At 40.4% G+C, this 21,382-nt stretch overlaps 1 protein-coding gene across 2 annotated transcripts; it reads left to right on the forward strand.

Annotated features, from left to right (window-relative positions):
* The first annotated feature begins 1,870 nt into the window (after positions 1–1,870).
* Positions 1,871–21,382, forward strand: LOC133532474 (zinc finger protein 431-like). 2 transcript variants are annotated; one of them, XM_061871165.1, is made up of 11 exons: positions 1,871–2,950; positions 3,572–3,712; positions 6,563–7,069; positions 7,388–7,564; positions 9,546–9,631; positions 14,140–14,250; positions 15,637–15,768; positions 17,335–17,406; positions 17,900–18,011; positions 18,881–18,988; positions 20,904–21,382. In XM_061871165.1, the coding sequence occupies exons 1-11, from the start codon at positions 2,807–2,809 to the stop codon at positions 21,108–21,110; spliced, it is 1,797 nt and encodes a 598-aa protein (XP_061727149.1). In that variant the 5' UTR covers positions 1,871–2,806; the 3' UTR covers positions 21,111–21,382. The 2 variants fall into 2 exon arrangements, 1 of the variants encoding a protein (XP_061727149.1); XR_009801706.1 differs by having other exon boundaries at positions 1,872–2,950; positions 18,881–20,528; positions 20,904–21,044.

Genomic DNA, 21,382 nt, shown 5'->3' on the forward strand with positions numbered 1-21,382 from the left:
AAATATTGAAGAGTCAGACCAAGCCAAGTTAGCAGCAATTTTGTTAGCGCAGACGGTGCAAATGTTATTTTAAACGTCAAACTCAATACTTAATATGACGTCTCGCAGACACCTACACCTTGCAAGTCTTTTATTTGGTGTCCTAAATGACAAAAAACCGGAATATTTATACTCAAAAATACATATTTCCTCATTCCACAGACGACATGGTACTAGATCCACCAGGCGTTGTCTTTTAGAAACACATCCACACAAAACCGTCGCTTTTACGGGCTGCTTCAGGTATCTCGCAACCAAGTGCTGGAATAATATCCCTCCACCATTAAGATGCCTTAAAACAAAGCAATCGTTTAAGTCTCATTTTAAAATGTACCTTTTAAATAAACAAATTGCAGGAATACCGCACGGGTACTTGGTTGCAGATTACCGAATCTAGTCTGTATGTGTACAAACTCTTTATATTATGGTAGGCCATTTTATACTCGACATCTGTTATAATAAGGTACTATACACCAACACGCGCCACACTTTTACATAATCCATACTACGACACTTATTATTATTTTATAGGCATGCTACTAAATATTTATGTATATATATGTTTTTTTTTTGTTACATCGTGAATCGTTCGTGATCTGGGTTCTAGCAGAATTATCAGTGCTTCACCCGAAAGAGTGGAGCGTATTACTGAGCCAGAACCCTTTTGTTTTGCTGCAACGCACACAGCACACATTACCTTTTATTGATGCTTTTTGTTCTTTATTTAATTTTTATTTTGGTGTTGCTATTGTTTGTATTATTTTTTTTGTTTAGTTGTGTGTATTGTGGCAAGCGAATAAATGGTTTATCTATCTATCTATCTATCAAACTTCTATGAAATTATGACGTCTTAACACTTGCAGCGTCTGGGCTATCAAAATCGCTGCCAATTTAGCTTGGTCTAACTCATATATTAAAATAACTAGTCCCTACTCCCGAAATATTATTTTTATTGTTCATTCCCGGTGCTCAGTAATATAGCGTAGTTGAGCATATGTATGTACCTATGTCTCATTGTGGCCAAAAGTGGAGGGTCCGTGTATATACCATGTATATACGTGTATAACCAAAAATGTATAAGACTGTGATAGGTTAGGTTAGTTCTCACACTTTGTCTATGGGGTTGGCAACCGTCAAAGGTTGTATACATGACGCCAGCATAGGTTTGACGACCGGTTTAGCCTAGTGGGTAGTGAGTAGGGACCGTGCGCGTTGGAGGATCTGCCATCTTGTGGCCTGAATCGGAACCATAAACATGCACATGTACACGTCACGTGTTTTCTTGTGCATAGTAGGCTCTGCCATCTTGTGGGCTACATCGGAACAATAAACATCACATTTACGCCTCGCGCCAAAAATCTGACGGCTCCTGTGCTGCCTCCTACAGTTCATGCACGCTCCCTGTAGTCTATGAAGTCACATAAAATTCGAAAAAAAAAAACAAACAAGAATTAGTCACAATCATAGGGATTGACAGGATAACAGGTAAACCTATGCTGGCGCCATCTGTAAATATTAATTATAATAACGGAAAATATTATTTAAATGAAACAATTAGTATCATTATAATATTAACTTGTGTTTATTAAATAATTTATTTAATTAGTAACGTACTGTACAACCGTGATAGGTATAAATATATTAATTTGACATATCTTCATATTCTATGCCAACATATTTCTGAATTATGAATGTGTAAAATTTTAATTACCTACTGTTAAGATTATACTTCATTATATTTGATAAAAATAATTAAAAAAAAGGTTTTGCAAAAATAAAAAAATAAAATGCTAAAATTATTTTAAGTTATTTCACATTTATAACAATACAACTTAAAATAATCTAATTTAATTTTGAAGTTTTCTTAGCAATTTTTTAAATCATTACTTATTACATATATCGCATAAATGTAGCTTTTAAAATATACACTAACAGTTTCCCTTATTTTATACATATTATTATATATTTGGGTACCGTAGAAATAGGAGGATGGTAAAGTGCATTCAATTAATAATCTTAATAGTGAATATCTGTTATTTGTTTTGTGGCTCTTGGCTTTGGATTTTGCTGTGTAATCTAAAAAATCTGAACTCGGAGTCGCTTATTAGATTTATTTTAATCATAATGATAATAAAGTGTATTGAGTAATACCACGTAACTTCTTTCATTTCAAATCGTTTATCCTCCTAAGTCCCAGAAGTAGTCGCGTTGTTTTGGAATTTGGAAATTTGACTTGATTATAAAAAAATAAAAATAAAACCTGAAAAGCTTTGGAAAGGGCCTTTGGAACTGAAGGAGGATATAGTTCAAAAGCGGCCAAAATCAAATCGTCGGCTCGTTTACCCTGACTCTTTGTAATATTCTCTGCACTCCCTAAGTGCCCTAGAGTTAGACCAAGCTGAATCTGCAGCGAATTTAATTGCACAGAACGCTTTGCGCTTTTGAATTCGCTGCGAGTTAGCTTTTATATATGTTAGCTTATTCTAACCACTTCTAACTCTTACTCATTTTCTCATTTTATACCGCCCTTGAATATTCCCGTGGCACGTCAAGATGTTTTGCTTATTTCTATTGCCCGCTAGATGTCGCTGTTATGCCAAGGTAAGAGTGTTTAAATTCACAAATACTTTTACAGATGCAAAAACTAAACGCATTGCGATTTTTTCTAATTGTTTGACATTTGCTGTCACAACAATTATCTATTTCTTTCATTTACACTATTTTCTGTTGTGAATTTTATCACTAAGAATTTAAACTAAATATTAATATGGAGGATACAGCAGAAATCGCTTTAAAAACACTGTGTTGCACATGCTTAAGTAACGACAGAAAGTTGTCCCAACTTTGCCGAATAAATGATGGAGTAAACAACCTATATTCGCTTCTCTCATACGACTCGGAAGCTTACAGAGTAAAGTATCATTCAAAACACCAAAATAACTTTATTTAAAGTACAAAACCCGACAAATGTCGTGTTGGTAGGACGTTGCGTATTTTGAGTCTTAAATTTGAAAAATTCGACTTGTTTTTACGAGACTCAGTGCTTAAAAACTTCGAAGTCTTTTAAGCCTCGAGTCGAGTCGTTTATTAAGTATTTTTTAAATGCAACTCAAAAGGAAGGAATCAACAATTTTGTAGATGTTTTCTAAATAACAGTAAAGAAAATAACGCAATTCTATGATATGTCTACCTAACCCATGTAAAGACTGCATTTTAAATATTTTATAAATAAATCTTGACTTGTCTGAAGAGGACCCAAATTTTGAAAGGAATCCGAGTTTCGACTATAAAAGAGTCTGAACAATTGAGTTCTTCTTTAAGACTCAACTCAGCTCCCCGGTTCAGTAGTAGCCTATTCACTCTTGCTTTAAAGAGACCGAGGTCATATTTATCAGAGAATACAGATGGTGGGAGCAAATTCCATTCTTTAGCAGTCCACACCAAATTAGCTTCTAGATTGCTTGAGTCTTAACCAACACTAGTCAGATTCGGTAGTAGATTGGTCAATTGAACTCTCATGGTAATATTTCAGGAAGGATTCTACAAGGAAGCTGCAAGCCTATTTATTTGCTGGGAGTGTGCAGCAATCATGCGGAGGATTGCCCGCTTTAGACGGCAGGCTTGTGTGGCGCAGAAACAGCTGTCAGTTATAGCAGAGGGCCGGGATAGTATGGTAATGATAGTTTTACTATTTATAACCACTTGTAAAACTTATTGTAATTTTTAGTGTCTGATCTAAACCATATTTCTCACCAAAACCACAGGTTTTGTTTTGCTCTAGTTTCTGCTGAAACCAAAATTTCCAAAAGCTCCAATTTTCATTATTTAGAAATAATTTAGAAATTTACTGAAAATAATCTGGGCAGGTATTAGGGAATGACGGAATGTCAATACAGGTCAATGTGGCATGGGGGTTAGTTTGAGTTTCTTCGGGGGCCTGTATACACATTGATTTGTGTTTATTGCGGGTACATTTGCACCTTGCTACTTGTTTACTGGCAAATGTATGAAATAAAATAAAAATAAATAAAAAATATAAGCAGTGAAATCGTGCTAAGTGAACTCTGATTTAGACGTACCAGCATCAGCTGCCTGTCTAAAACTAAATAATAATAATAATAAATAAAATAGCCTTTATTTACAGAACAAAGAACAGTTGCACATTATCTCTCTATAATCTCCCATCTTTTGTATTCTTTGTCTGCTTGCCCTTCGGCAAAGACCTCCTCCAACCTTCTCCACTCTCTCAGATCTATTGCCACTCTGCTCCAGGTACGGCCAGCTACCTGCGCGATGTTATCGTCCCATCTCATTAGAGGTCTCTTCACCCCCTCTCTCCCTCTCTTGGGTACCATTGGGTGACTCGCTTGCTCCATTTATCTGTGCCTCGGATGATATGGCCAGCCCATTTCCATTTAAGTCTTCTAATTTTTGTGGCAATGTCTTGGACCGTCCTATTCCTAATTAGGGTGTTTCGTAGCCAGTCAGTCTTCCGTACACCTATCATGCTCCTTTCCATGGTGCGCTGGAAGCATGTTAGATGGGATGTAGTAGATTTGTCAGGGCCCAGGTTTGGCTACCATACATTAGGACAGGAATAACACATGTGTTGAATAGTTTACCCTTTGTCTTACAGTTATAAGTAAATGTATGAACTAACAATAAACACTACTAAATGTGTAAGTATAAACAGGCTCCAAAGTGAAGGCGAATAGGCGGGTCCACATAGAGCGAGCCAGCGAGCACGTACGCACGAGGCATTCTCCTCGCGCACAAACCGGCCAGTGTAGACGTGCCTCGGCCGAGGCGGCGCGCTCGGGCGAGGAAAACGCACGCGCCGCCTCGGCTGAGGCACGTCTACACTGGGCGGTTTGTGTGTGAGGAAATTGCCTCGCGCGTATGCTCGCTCTGTGTGGACCCGGCTAATGACACTTACCCATATCCTAAAGAAATAAGTAAGCATAAGGTGCTCACTCCATACATCAGTTTTGTAACCAAAATGCTTATTATTTTCGTAGTCGACATCTACCATCGAGTAGCTGATTTATCAGTACTGCTACTTGACAATAGATGTCGCAACGAAAAGTCTAACGCTCAACAATTTTCAGGTAATATATTAACCGGAACCCGATTTTCAATTATTCAGTTAATAGTTGAGCAATACACTTTTCGTCAGTCGCGACACCCGTGACATCTAGTGTCAAATAGCGGTACTGATATATCCGCTACTTGACGCTAGATGTCGACTATGTTACGCTAGATGTATGCTAGATTTTTTTTAAATTATTATTTTTTAATTATTATTATTATTTTTATCTACGTTTACAATAGCTCAAACTTTGTATATGGAATGTTATTTAATTTTTTTATGTTTTATTTACTATTATAATGTTATTATTATTATTCGAATTTTATATACACGAGGCATATTATGTAGAAATGTTTTAATAGGTATTAGATATTTAGTTACATTTAATATTGTGTGCCCTAACAGGGTGTCATGAACTGACTAAATTAATTGTAACATCTTATTATGTAACTTCATGACTGCAATAAATAAATGATGATGATGATGATGCTTACTTATTTCTCTATGCCCATATTGATGTAATGGTGGTCCCAGACTGGCTGTTGTGTGACAGGGACAACAATAAAAATATTACCATAATTATATTATAGTTATATAAAACCCAATATGGATCCACCATTAACTAGGAAAATCCCCATCATTGCTTCATCTCATCCCCTTCACTTCTTCTTCTCCGTCGAATTACTCTTGGCAGTCTTGGCAGAGCAGTCGTGGTCACGTTGAACGACGAACGATTCTACGCCAGAGGGCCTACCGCAAACCACGTTCGACGTATTGCCTCCCTGTCACACTTACGTACGAATTTACGAGTGCGACAGAGAGGCAACACGTCGAACGTGGTTCGCGGTAGGGCCTCTTCTCCCTGGCAGATGCTTCTCTGACACATGTGTTAAGTGGGGTTGGTAAGGACTTTTATCTAATCGGTCCAACGCATTGGGGAAGATCCTTTTGACCTACAGTCCCTGAACAACAAGTCTCCATAGCCTGCTCTCCACGTGGCGTCACATGTCCGAAGTATCTGAGGATACGCGCTCTGACCGTAGCTGAGAGGCTCTCTTTCAGCTTGAGTTCTTCAAGTATGGAGACGTTTGTACGGTATTTTGTCCAAGATACTCGCAGCAGTCGTCTCCAACTTCACTTAGCATGAAGCAAAAAAAATAAATATAGGACATTATTACACAAATTGACTAAGTCCCACAGTATGCTTAATAAGGCTTGTGTTGAGGGTACTTAGACAACGATATATATAATATATAAATACTTAAATACATAGAAAACACCCATGACTCAGGAACAATATCCATGCTCATCACACGAATAAATGCCCTTACCAGGATTTGAACCCGGGACCATCAGCTTCGTAGGCAGGGTCACTACCCACTAGGCCAAACCGGTCGTCACCAATAAATAAAAAATAAATATTATTATTTTCAGTTGAAAACCAAAAATTGCCTTTCCCGCCTTCTCCACTGTCACAAACATACCTATGACTTCACTATAATCTCTGACATACAAGAAACTGACAATTTCATAGACTGCGGCCTGGAAATCAAGACTGAAACTGACATGGATGACATACCATTGTCAGAATTACATGATAACTGTATGTCAGATAATGACTGCCCTATTGAAGATCGTGTGAAGGAAATGAAGAAAATCGAAGAAAATGTTAAAGTTAAAACTACTAGAAATAAATTAAATGAATGTCGGGTGGATAAAGTTACCAATAAAAAAAGAAAAAGGTTAAAAAAGGAAGATTATTTTAATTATAAGGATTATTTTGTTACAAAAGGAATTGGTGAACAGGAAATGCTAGAGAATAGGGAAAAAAGGAAAATGGAGGAAAGTTTTGTTGCTGCGGCGTTCAAATGTGAGTCTTGTGTGGAGACGTTTAAGAGTCAGATTAGCCTGGACCGACACAATGAGGATTATCATGTGGAGGTAAGATTAACTCAGATGATTGGTAAGCTTAGCTACAGTCAGACCAAGCTAAGTTGGCAGCGATTTTGATAGCCTAGCCTGTGCAAGTGTTAAGTAAACGTCATTTCATAGAAGTTTGACGTTTATAATAACACTTGCACTGTCTGGGCTGTCAAAATATTAAACAAAAGAAAGATTTGAAAAAATGTTTTTCTTTGTTTCTATCTATCAATCCTCAATCCGCAAACGGAGCGCCAGTTGACGTTCACAAGATTTTATCATACATCCTAACCACTTAAAAAGAACTTCCCTTATGTAACATACAACTTTCTTTCACAGAAACCCGATCATGTACAGTGCCTCATCTGCCTATGCTACATAAAGAACGACAGTGCGGTCGCCCACAAGTCAGACCACTGCTCGCTGCACTCCTGCCTTCTCTGTGACCAGGTCTGCTACAGTGTGCAGGAAATGAACAAGCATTTGAAGGTTCATAAGCATGTGAAAAACAAAAAGGTATGTAGCATATTAATTTTCAAAATTCCTTATGCGAACTAAGGTCCGACCGAGAACGCTTTTTGGGTTTCGGCCGAGAACGAGACCGAGACCGAGATTCAATGGCATTCTCGGCCGAGACCGAGACCGAGACCGAGAATTTATAAAATAGAAGAAAAAACACGAATTTTGCACTAAAAATGTTTCAATAGGCGAAATTCGACGATTTATCAGAAAAAAGTTATCATAATCAAATCTTAGCGCTATTAAATAGTATTTTTGGGCTTCCGTAAAAACGAAACCCTTATAGTTTCGTCACCTCTGTCTGTTTGTCCGTATGTCATTTTACTCGAAAACTATACGATATATTTTATTACGAATTTGGAACGTAGGTGTATTATGTGAATCCCTACTTAGTACTTAAGAAAAAAAAATCAAGGGGGCATACTCCATACATGTAACTAAAAGTAAAAATTCAAATAAAAGTAACATGTGGCACATCATTAGATAGGTCTTTAAAAATAACAACATTGCTAAAAACGTTTTTTGATTAAATATTTTGGAAATAATCACTCCGAAAGCCAAAAATAGTGTGTCCCCTCCCCTCTAACTTTTGAACCGGGAGAGCAACAAATCGGAAAATAATTAAATAATAAAAGCTTAATTATCTGATCTTCTGATTAAAACGACGCGACGTAAGTGCCACCAACATACGCTCTTTTGCTTGTACGGCTTTTTGTATTGTATGAAGGTAGGGAACCTTCCATTACGCGTGGTCCGACACGCACTTGGCCGGGTTTTTCAGCACGGATGTGCACAAAAAAAGGTACAATAACAATGATTAAAATGAAACAGTTCTATATTATAACCCAAAAAAGGTAATTTTTCAGCGTTACGGTCCGTTAAACTGTGACGACGCTCGTCATTTAACTGGCCAGCCTTACTAAAAAGTTGTTCGCTGGCCACATAAGCCACATAAAATGAAAACCAACATATGACCCAACAACCACACCGCGAGTTTCGTCAAAATTGTATTGAATAGCATCCGCAAAGTTCGCACGAAATTATGTCTAATTTTCCACAACAGTAATCCGCCACCGGTATCGTATTGTACTCACCTACTGTTATGCTTTTTCCCGTAAACACAAATATATTAAGTATCAAAATATCCAGTGTCATCTTCCACTCACATCAAGTTCATTTAAGTTACATCTCGATAACAATATACACTCATTTATTACCTCTTCCGCAATAACAACAACCTCAAAACGAAGAGAACCAAATGAACAAGTCATTACTTGCAACCGCGCCAGTCCGATTCCAACAGGTAGTATTTGATAAGTAATTGGCCTAAAATGTAGGTACGAAACCAATCACAATCACCAAAAAAGTCACACCAACCGGGCGATGCAACCAACGGGTGGCTTAGAAACGGACGCGGTAAATTCAAATTCACCAATGGCTAGCTCATTGCCTAGTCTCGGTCTCGGCAGGAATCTCGGCCAATTTTGGCCGAGAACCGAGACCGAGATCTCGGCTCGATTTTTGGCCGAGAATGCCGAGACCGAGACCGAGACCGAGATCTCGGTCGGACCTTAATGCGAACTGCGAAGGAGTGGGATGCCCTGCCCGGGTCTGTGTCTGCATGAATACAGTCTGGATCTCTTCAAGGCTAGAGTAATTAAGTATCTCATAGGTAAGCTTGCTCCACCGTGGACCGCATCATCACTTACCAGAGAACGTGGTCAAACGCCTGCCTAAAAATACATTGTCATAGAATTGTCATTTTTCTACTTAGTATATTTCAAATCCCTAACACATGGATTTCCGAGAACCGACTAGGCGAGGTTCTCTGTTCGTAATCGCGTTCCTCTACAAAGCGGGAAAATGCTGGGATCACTTACGAGCGTAGCGCTATGCATTGTACATAAAATTTGAGCTCCAGGGGAGCCTACTTGCCTCCACCTCCTCCTACGCCCATGATTATCTTCGTATTTTACAGATCGGGCGGCCTGGTAAAACAGGCAGTGGGTCGACGGAGCTGCCCGCAGATGTGTACCCCTGCCCGGAGTGCAACAAGTATTTCCAGTAAGGTTTTACTCATAACTGAACCTAGAACTTACCCTTGTATGAACAATATATCGTCGGAGGCCTAGGGGGGGGAAACGCCACAGAGGGGCATACATTGTATGTAAATTTTGAGCTCTAGGGGGGGGGGGGGGGGGCTCTACCTGCCTACGCCCATGTAGATCAGTTTTGCAATAGACAAATTTGAAACAAAAAAGTGGCCTATGAAACATGGCTTTGATTTTAAATTTCATAATAATGACATTCAATCTTTATTAATCTCTCATACATAACCGGGAATCGAACCTGCTTGAAGTCATGTAAACAATGTTTGGTATAAATTCTGCGAGTTTTTTCGTTGTTATGGTTGATAATACGAATATTAAGCAAAAAAAAAATTATGTCATTATTATTAAATTTAAAATGGAAGCCATGTTTCCTAAGGACAGATGTGGCTATCTCTCATAGTATCTGACTTCTCCATACTGACCGTTTTGGATTCATCATTCTGTATATTTAAAACTATATTTCCATAGACAATGTTTGGCGGGAAAACATTTACTTACGTTTTAAATTTACTTAAGAGGAATTCCTAGTTGCGATTTTTCCATACAAACGCTCTCGACTGATTCCTCCCTGGATTTTTAACCTAGAGCAGTGATTTTTTCAAATAAGATCAATATCATCAATATCTGTGCCTCTATGTTTTGCTTTTTTGGATTATTTTATTTTGAAGAAAGATACAGCGCCTCGAAAATCGCAAAAACGGCTAAATTGAATTGGCTGTAAAAAAAGGCACAGTATACAAATATGACAAAAAATATCCAAAAAATCAAAACATAGCGGCATAGATTATTTCTTCCTCTTGCAATTTTCAAAATTTCATAATGATTAGTTGCGTTTTGGAGGTGGAAACAGGCGAGAGCGAAACCTCGATTTTTGAGTTTTTTGCGAGTGAATTTCGGTCCGAGCTGCAGTTGTCCTTATCGCACGAATTGGAGGCGGAGACAGTTTCTAAATATACGTACACAGATGGAATAGTGATGGGCATAACATCCTTATTAGGGATTGCAGAACCGGTACTGTTTTAAAGAACCGGGATTTCCCGGTACTTTCGGAACTGGTCTAATTATTTCATTATTTTAAATAAAACGACAGCATTTTGCGATTTGACCACCTTTCGTATTATAATTTAATAATCACATTTTCTTTTATTACGTAGTAGGCAATTTTTTTTAGAAATATAGTATTTTACATTGCTCACACTTGTGCGTCACAAGTAAAAGATAACTACTTTGATGTTTGCCACTAGATAGCAAATTTAATGAAATTACATTGACGAGGGTATTTATATATAAGTATCGCAGTCGTATTGTATAATCCGCCGTATTACATTACGGCTAGCCGATATCAAAATAAGGGCCATTTTGAAATGCGGCGGTTCAACGATTAAGGTATGTTGGGTAAATACCGGATGCGGGTGAAGAACGTAGGACATTCATTTCCCCTCCTAATTTGGCTTTATTTTTTAATGTAGGCAACATTGTGTAAGACGCCATTTCATTGCGCCTCGACTGTCAGTGTCCCGCGTCGCTCAGGGAGCCGGGCTTGTGCTATGTGCAATCACAGAGAGCAAGGTAAATTTCGCGAATTCTTCCTTCTATCCGATCTTCGCTCTGTAATTTATTTTGCGTATCGTGATGAAACTGTGTTTGTTTTTGTAATTGTGTTAACAGACCTAGCACTGCTGTAGACCGATATCCAATCTTGACCCTTCCAGGAAAGATCGGACCAGAAACAATCAGATCTTTACCTATTTAAAAAACAGCAGTGATTATCAAACTTTAAATTTTCTTCAATTTACCTACTGACCTTAATTATCACATTTATTGTTTTCTTGATCACACTTTCGTACCATTATTTTTATCCAGTACCACTACCAGCGCGACGGTTACTGACAATGTATTTTTTTTAATTTCCGCAACCCAAAGGTTGCCGTTTAGCGATAAGACCGCATGTTGTTTACCTGTGCTTATGTGTTTTAAATTTTCTTTTGTATTGTTTTCTTTTATTGAAGTGTGCAATAAAGAGTATTTATATTGTATAGGGATGATGATACATGTTGAAATTTATAACAAAATCGAGTAAAATAAATGAGCAATTTTTCGCAATAAAGTACCTACACATACGGATGCATATGTAGATGTGCACGCATACATACATTGCTAGTTTCGGATACAAAATAGAGATAGGGCTTCGAAATTAGTTTCCTTAAAATGCTTCAAGAGGGCTCTCTTTTTCTATATATTTACTTTACTCTTTACATACGATCCTTACATTTTATCAAAAAAAAACCAACAAAATCGCAATTTTAATTATTTTCCATACTTCAAGATGGGTTCTCAGTGACCTTGACCTTTTTAAAGAACTACTTAGTCTTTTTGATTTCTAAGTTTGATTCTTATTTTTTTGGCGACCTTCATTAAAAATGACTGGGCACGATTATTTTTTATTTTGATTTTTGTCCCTCCTACTTAAGTACTTAATATCTTCAAGTACATTCCATTCAATAAACAATACGAGTACATTTACACTTTCCCTAAACCTGTACAGTTCACGAAATCTTAAATTGTCAAAACTTCGCAACGTATCTATTATTTTAGTGGTTTTTTTTATTACTTCGGGTAAACCTTACAATAAGAGGTTTCTTAGCACATTGTTTACTTATCAAATTGCCTTATGACATAGGTATCAAAGTTTGAGAGCCACAATTTTATCAATTTTTGTATCAGGGTTAAGATCGGATACAAAAGGGTAGACACCGGACCTATTTCTTTGTGATACCTTATTCTCTTTCCATTAGAAGCAACTTTTTTTCACCATCCAATGTTCTCCCTTGATGGCAAAACACTCGTTACCCTAAAAAAAAGTATGTCTCATCTTTACACAGGTACAAAACTAAAACCGTTCTATATTGAAGATTACCAAAATTCAGGCCGAATCTACGGTTATTATTTAACGATTCGCTACGTACTTCAAGAATCTGTCACGTGTTGAGATCTCGAAAAAACATTTTTTCACGAGTTCTCTCAATTAGTCCCAAAATTGTCCGGCATTATCCCAACATACTTTACCCAGATTGTCATTGCGATACGTTCTTCAATAAGGCGGTCCAAGTTTAGCCCCATCGTACTACAAGTTAAATAGATTGTAGTTTAACCATAGGTATATTTATACCTACTTACAAAATTTCACAACACAGCATGATCACTCCCAACTTACTGATACGGATAGGTACAGTCAAGTGTAAAAATATGGGTGTACACATCTTACTCAAAAATATGTCCCATAGCATCTTATTCCAGTGTAATAAGAGCGTAGTACCATATTTATGAGACGATTCTTTCGATACATATTTTTGCACTTGACTGTACGACGACAACCGAAGCTGAGACATCATTCTTTTTTGCAGTTTTTACCTATATGGTAATTAATAATCAATCAATCATTTATTATTTTGTCATCATAGGTGTAAAATACATTTAGTACAGGTGATAGGGTGTTTGGTATTAGGGTGTAATAGATACAGTATAATATAAAAATGAAAAACAATATTACGTGGTAACAACAAAAACAACTTGCGTCGGGCAGCGCAGAATAAATTCCGTCTGGCTCGCGGGCGATGTCGACGGAACGGCGCGCAATGAGCGAGCGCACGAGTCTCGCGTCTGTGTGCGCGCACTCACACTTAGATAGCTCCGGCTCCCGCCCACCGCAGCGCGACAGAAACATAGCTTCAAAAATTCGAGATTTGAAAAGTTGCTCAGCTAGGAATTGCTCTTAATTAAAAAAAGATTTTTTACTTGTCTTTTGCAAGACTTATCTAGTGACCTAAATACATAAATATATTGGACATAACATAAACTATAGGACATTATTGGCCTAGTGGGTCACCCTGCCTATGAAACCGATGATTCCGGGTTCAAATCCTGGTAAGGGCATTTATTTGTGTGATGAACACAGATATTTGTTCCTGAGTCATGGGTGTTTTCTATGTATTTGAGTATTTATATATTATATATATCGTTGTCTAAGTACCCATAACACAAGCCTTCATGAGCTTTCTGTGGGACTAGTCAATTTGTGTAGTAATAAAAAAACAAAAACAAACAAACAAAGTTAAGTAGTTTTTTTTTGTGTATCACTGTTCCTACTTAAATTAAAATAAATTATTTTTTAACTTTCTGCAATAATCGATTAATTATCAATATATGGTTCTTGGTTATTTTGTAATTTGTCTTTTTAGGTAGGTGCAACAGATATTCGGATATTAGGCAAGATTTGGCCGAATACCGAATAATCGGCAAAGTTGCCGAATGCTTGTGCGATCTCTAGTTTTTTTATTTGATAGCAAGTTTTGCAGTGGTTCTGAGACATGTACCGAAATCGCTTCATCCGTTTCAATACATTAGGTTTTTGAATTTTTCAGATTATAGTTAACATCATTGAAGTATACATATGAATTTCAGGAATAAGAACCAGCGTTGGAAACACGTGCAGCGGCATCACCGGGAGGGCTACAAGTGCGCCACCTGCGGCAAGAAGTTCGCCTTCAAGAATAACCTCGCCAGGCACGAACAGTACGTACTAATCTAAACACCATATACATTTAACTAGCGATCCGCCCCGGCTTCGCACGGGGACGCAAAACCTTAACATTGTTTACCTAAATCTTCAAGAATAACTCCATTGATAAGTGAAAAACGCATGAAAATCGGTCCAGTAGTTTTTGAGTTTATCGTGAACATACAAACGGGGGACTTTGTTTTATAACCTAACCTAACCTAATCGAAGTTGAGAACACTCGCGATCTTGGAGTTCTTTTCGACAACAAATTAACGTTTATTCCCCACATAGAAAATATTGTCAAGAGGGCATCTAAGACTTTGGGCTTTGTCATGAGAAGCACTAAATCATTTAGGCGCAGCGCAACCAAAATATTGCTATACAATAGTCTGACGAGGAGTATTTTGGAATATTGCAGCGTTGTCTGGAGGCCGCATTATGCTACCCACTCATTACGGTTAGAGCGTATTCAAAAAAGGTTCACTCGTCACTTAGCATTTCAGGCACGTGTTATGGCTAAAAGATCAATATCCTATCAAAGGAAACTGCAATATTTCAAGATGGATTCCCTAGAAGATCGACGGACGCTCCTAGATGCAACTTTTTTGTACAAGTTAGTGAACCACAAAATAGATTGTCCACAACTGCTGACATTGTTGAACTTTCGTGCTCCATCCCGTTTCCCCCGTAATGCTATCACCCCTCTTTACGCCCCGCCTAGAAGATCAGTTTCAGGCACTAACTCTCCAATATGCAGGTTATGTAAAATTGCTAATGGTTGCTGTGACAAGGCGGATATGCACTATGACCCACTAAATAAATTTATAAAATCTGTCCGAAAATATTTTTTTAAACATAAGTAATTAGAATTTAAGTTAAAATTTTGGTACTTCTATAGTTGTTTACTTATATTTGTTTCGCATGCCGTGTTTACCTGTAAGTAATTGTGACACCACTCCTTACATGTATTAGCTTGTACGTTTTGAATGTATCGATGTCAACAATTGTTGGTGAACCTTAAATAAATAAAAATAAATAAAAATAAAATAACGTGTAGTGATAAAGAAAACGACTTGGCAATAAATTTAAAATTCTATCATTTTATGGAATTCATCAGCAGTTACACTTTTCTAAATGATGCTTTCCAAAAATACTAGAGATTAACTGGATATTTAGTTACTATCCGGTATACCCGACCTATATTTTAATATCCGGCCGGATACCGGATAGTAACGTATTATCCGGTCCAGTCGTCTCCCAAAACTGCGAATATTTTTTTTGCTAAATCGCCGTGTGCGCAAATCTAGCGCCACAGCAAAGTATTTTATTTCACCTACATTAAACATTGCTATAAATTTTATCAGAATGTGTAATGTGTATCTGATATATTTTGACCTCAGGGTCCACCTGGCGCCGCCTCCCCGCCAGCAGTGCCCCTCCTGCAACAAACTGGTCCGCGTCGACCTTCTGAAGATCCACGCGAGGATCCACCAGAAGCGAGAGCAGTTCGAGTGTATCGAATGTGCTAAGAGGTGGGTCCATGTCCATATTAGAGATGCCGTTTTGGCCGAATAACGATTATTCGGCCTCCCTCGCGGCCGAAGCGCCGAATATTCGGGATAATTTGCCCAATATGCATTTTTGTTTTGGCCGAATATTCTCTCGGCCGAAGCGCTGAATATGTGGCGACATTTTGAGTCACAATTATTATGAAACTGTTCGCCTATATCCATAATAAAAATAAAATTATTTGTAATCAACTAATGCTCAAAAAAGATTTTCGCAATGAAAGCTTGAAACGGACAGCTTATTTGATGAGCATATTGTTGCCATGTTAAGATTTTAAAAACAATAGTTTGTGTTACACTTACAACTCGCTGGCCAGAACCCCTAGCGTAAATTTATTCGATAGCGTGCCGCGCCAAGCGGGACGTTTTGGAAACTCAAACACCTATACAAAATGAGACTTAACGCAAACTCGTACGTCACGTTTCGCTATCGAATAAATTTACACTAGGGGTACAGAACCTTTCCGGTTATAAACCCATTCCCATACACCTGCGACATATGCAGCGCCTGAACTCACCGAAAGAGTTGGGTTTATTATGACAATTATTATCATTAGGATATTATGATGTTCTCAAAATAATAAGTAATGAAATAATCACCCTAAAATATACAGGATAAGTGGAACAACTATTTCTTGTTGTTATTATGTTCGCCAGCCAAGGGAGGCTGGCAGATTGAAGCAATATTGTTCCCCGTAGTAGTTGGTCATGGCCAGAACTAGAGATGCCACGAATATTTAGCAACTATTCGGTATTCGGTCTATTCGGCCACTTTGGCGAATATTCGGTATTCGGCCAAATATTGCCTACTATTCGGCCGAATACCGAATATCCTGCACCTGCCTATGAAGAAAATATATACAATAAAATAAATAAATGTAAATATTATAGAGACATTACACAAATTGACTAAGTCCCACGGTAAGATCAAGAAGGCTTGTGTTGTGGGTACTCAGACAACGATATACATATGTAGAATACAAATTACAAATACTTAAATGCCCTTACCGGGATTAGAACCCAGGACCATCGGCTTCATAGGTGGGGTCACTACCCACTAGGCCAGACCGGTCGCCAAAAATTAGGTATATTTAATATTTAGCATTTGTTGATTACATAATATTTTATTTTTACCTTAGGTCTGATTTGATTGACTCTAACTACGTTAATTAATTCTGTTCAACAAAAAATATATCTTAGCAAACGTTGTGCTTTGTTGGCGAACAGTTTCTTAATAATTGTGACTCAAAATATCGCCACATATTCAGCGCTTCGGCCGAGAGAAGGCCGAATATTCGCTATTACATAAATAATAATATTATATAAAAAATATTATATAAAATAATAAAAATTTTAAAGAGCCCTCCCTTTATTAACGCGCTCACTGCTGAGCGCTACGCTTGTAGCGGTTACGCGTTTTTCCCGCTTTGTAGCGAAAAGCGCCTACGGAGAGAATAATCTGTAAAAGGTTGCATGCAGTTGCCACTGTTCGCCCGAATGACCCTAATGTAAATTAATGTCACCTTTCAGTTTCGTCAGCCGAGCGTCGTACGAGCACCACCTCAAGTACACTCAGGCGCACGCCAATAAGGACATACTCAAGTTAGTTTATTTCTCACTTTGCAATACAATCTCGACGACCAGTCCGGCCTAGTGGGTAGTAACCAAAACACTACCCACTAGGCCAGACACCCCTATGAAATAAGATCATTTCGAGCAAGTGTGATAAAAAAATATTGGCCTAGACATCATGGACTAAAGCCGTAGCCTATGTACGCCTGGAAATCCAGAGGAGGTACATGCGCGTTGCCGACCGTAACACTCCGCACCCTCATTGAGCTCTGGCAACCTTACTCACCGGCAGGAACACAACACTATAGTAGGGTCTGGTGTTATTTGGCTGCGGTTTTCTGTAAGGAGATACTTCTCCAGTTGGGCTCTGCTCTAGATCTGGAATGACATCCGCTGCGCTGTGCCCTACCACACAAAGCGAGATGACATTCACAGTGCCCATACCTCTCTTTTAGACGTAGTTTAAGGACATACCCGGGTGCAAACATCAATTTAAGTATTTATTATATTCCAATGTATCCAGATACAAGTGCAGTGTGTGCGAGAAGGGCTACCGGTCCCGCGGCGAGCTGCGCGACCACGTCAACTACCGCCACGCCGGCCAGACGCAGCACGAGTGCCCTGTCTGCGGCAAGGTAAAATTCAAAATTCAAAAATTTATTCTGCAAGTAGGCCTCAAGGGCTCTTTTACAAGTCAATACAACATTTATAGTAACATCATATAGTGACATGTTCACGTTTACCAGATGTCACGCTAGATGGCGCTGTATCGGCGGCGGCGATTCCTACATCGCGCTAACGAAATTTTTATTGAGGTTGTATATAAGGCCCCGGCGTTTTATCTATAGTTAGAGGAATCATCGTGTAATACTCATTTGGAGATGAAAAACTATTTGATTGATGGACTCGATGGGAACAACGCAACCTAGAGTTGTGCCCGCTCGGTCAAAAGAACTAGTTCGCTATTTTAGTTCCGGAGAAAATCTCCAGATCCGAATATAAAAAAAATATCTAGGTTATATCTTGCTCTCGCTCGCAAATAAACAGAGCGTGAGAGGGCGATTTTCTTGACCTTGACTCGTTCCGATCATTCGCTCCAGACCGATTTGTTACTAGGTACCAACGTACCGACTACTAAATTAAAGGACCGAGACCGATTAAGAGCGCCTAAGCTGAACTAGTTCCTTTCGGTCCGTGGTGGGATTTCATTCCTTTTAGTTCTTCGGTCGTGGCCGACTCAAGCCTAACGCAACCTTCAAAGTTTCAAAAGATTTATTTGTACAACATAGGTAAATTATAAGATGTTACATAAATAGTACATTTCGATACAAGTGCGTACAATGGGAAATTCGAAAGTGGCGATAAATTAAAACACGACCGAAAGGAGTGTAAATCGACACGAGTTGAGAATTACCTATTCGCACATGTATCGTACAACGTTTTACAGTATATGTGGCCCTATAAATGTTTGGCACAGTAACGTAACATGGTTTTATTTGAACAGGCGCTGGCAACGCGCAGGTGCATCACGCGGCACGTCCGGCGCGCGCACCACGGCCTCAAGGAAGGACCCCGCGACAAGATCTGCCAGCAGTGCGGGAAGGCCTTCAGGGTGAGTGTGTGACAACAGCTCGTGGCCCCGCGGCAACACGCACGTGACACCACGGCCTCAAGGAAGGACCCCGCGACAAGATCTGCCAGCAGTGCGGGAAGGCCTTCAGGGTGAGTGTGTGACAACAGCTCGTGGCCCCGCGGCAACACGCACGTGACACCACGGCCTCAAGGAAGGACCCCGCGACAAGATCTGCCAGCAGTGCGGGAAGGCCTTCAGGGTGAGTGTGTGACAACAGCTCGTGGCCCCGCGGCAACACGCACGTGACACCACGGCCTCAAGGAAGGACCCCGCGACAAGATCTGCCAGCAGTGCGGGAAGGCCTTCAGGGTGAGTGTGTGACAACAGCTCGTGGCCCCGCGGCAACACGCACGTGACACCACGGCCTCAAGGAAGGACCCCGCGACAAGATCTGCCAGCAGTGCGGGAAGGCCTTCAGGGTGAGTGTGTGACAACAGCTCGTGGCCCCGCGGCAACACGCACGTGACACCACGGCCTCAAGGAAGGACCCCGCGACAAGATCTGCCAGCAGTGCGGGAAGGCCTTCAGGGTGAGTGTGTGACAACAGCTCGTGGCCCCGCGGCAACACGCACGTGACACCACGGCCTCAAGGAAGGACCCCGCGACAAGATCTGCCAGCAGTGCGGGAAGGCCTTCAGGGTGAGTGTGTGACAACAGCTCGTGGCCCCGCGGCAACACGCACGTGACACCACGGCCTCAAGGAAGGACCCCGCGACAAGATCTGCCAGCAGTGCGGGAAGGCCTTCAGGGTGAGTGTGTGACAACAGCTCGTGGCCCCGCGGCAACACGCACGTGACACCACGGCCTCAAGGAAGGACCCCGCGACAAGATCTGCCAGCAGTGCGGGAAGGCCTTCAGGGTGAGTGTGTGACAACAGCTCGTGGCCCCGCGGCAACACGCACGTGACACCACGGCCTCAAGGAAGGACCCCGCGACAAGATCTGCCAGCAGTGCGGGAAGGCCTTCAGGGTGAGTGTGTGACAACAGCTCGTGGCCCCGCGGCAACACGCACGTGACACCACGGCCTCAAGGAAGGACCCCGCGACAAGATCTGCCAGCAGTGCGGGAAGGCCTTCAGGGTGAGTGTGTGACAACAGCTCGTGGCCCCGCGGCAACACGCACGTGACACCACGGCCTCAAGGAAGGACCCCGCGACAAGATCTGCCAGCAGTGCGGGAAGGCCTTCAGGGTGAGTGTGTGACAACAGCTCGTGGCCCCGCGGCAACACGCACGTGACACCACGGCCTCAAGGAAGGACCCCGCGACAAGATCTGCCAGCAGTGCGGGAAGGCCTTCAGGGTGAGTGTGTGACAACAGCTCGTGGCCCCGCGGCAACACGCACGTGACACCACGGCCTCAAGGAAGGACCCCGCGACAAGATCTGCCAGCAGTGCGGGAAGGCCTTCAGGGTGAGTGTGTGACAACAGCTCGTGGCCCCGCGGCAACACGCACGTGACACCACGGCCTCAAGGAAGGACCCCGCGACAAGATCTGCCAGCAGTGCGGGAAGGCCTTCAGGGTGAGTGTGTGACAACAGCTCGTGGCCCCGCGGCAACACGCACGTGACACCACGGCCTCAAGGAAGGAAATGTTTTTGTATCGACAGATAAAGAGTAAAATCCTCCATTGTTTTGCCTGATCCAGTACTTATATACCGGATCCCTTTGTTTGACATAATTATTGAAAGTCATAAGTCATAATGTAATGATTGTCAGATTATCATTAGTCATAATTCCGAAACCGTTAACTTTTCAGGATTTTCGTAAGGTTATAGATAGGTTAGGTTTGTTTCATGTCAATCCTGAAAAGTTACGCGTTTCTGAGAAAAAACAAATTATGACTAACGACAATACTAAGAAACAATAGAGACCCCTTATACACTTCATTATTTTAGGATAAAAAAGGCCTCCGCGAGCACGAGTTCATCCACACGGGCGAGCGGCCGCTGTCCTGCGAGCTGTGTGGATGCACCTTCCGGCAGAGCGCCTCGCTCTACACGCACAAGAAGAGGGTGCACAAGATATGCCCTCCCAGGAAGACCGTCAACGTGGTCGGACCTAATGCCAGTGGGAATACGGTTGAAAATGCAACAACTGAGTAGGAAAATCCTTTTTCTCAAAGTTGCAATTAAATGTTGATATGACTTATTTCAAATTAGATCCGGTACTACGTATCAGGTGCGATGAGTGAAGATGATATGTAAAGGAATTTCATACAGCCTTACACACCTAGGCCTGTAAAAACCTTCTTGTTTTTAAACGTCAAATTGTGACAAAACGTCTTGGCATTCAACCATCAAAAAGTAATAGATTCGTAATTTGTTTTCAGCTGTGTAAACCTACGAATAAAACAAATTGACAATTTTTTTTTTTA

The sequence above is a fragment of the Cydia pomonella genome, chromosome 27 (assembly GCF_033807575.1).
Source record: "Cydia pomonella isolate Wapato2018A chromosome 27, ilCydPomo1, whole genome shotgun sequence".
Taxonomy (NCBI): Eukaryota; Metazoa; Arthropoda; class Insecta; order Lepidoptera; family Tortricidae; genus Cydia; species Cydia pomonella.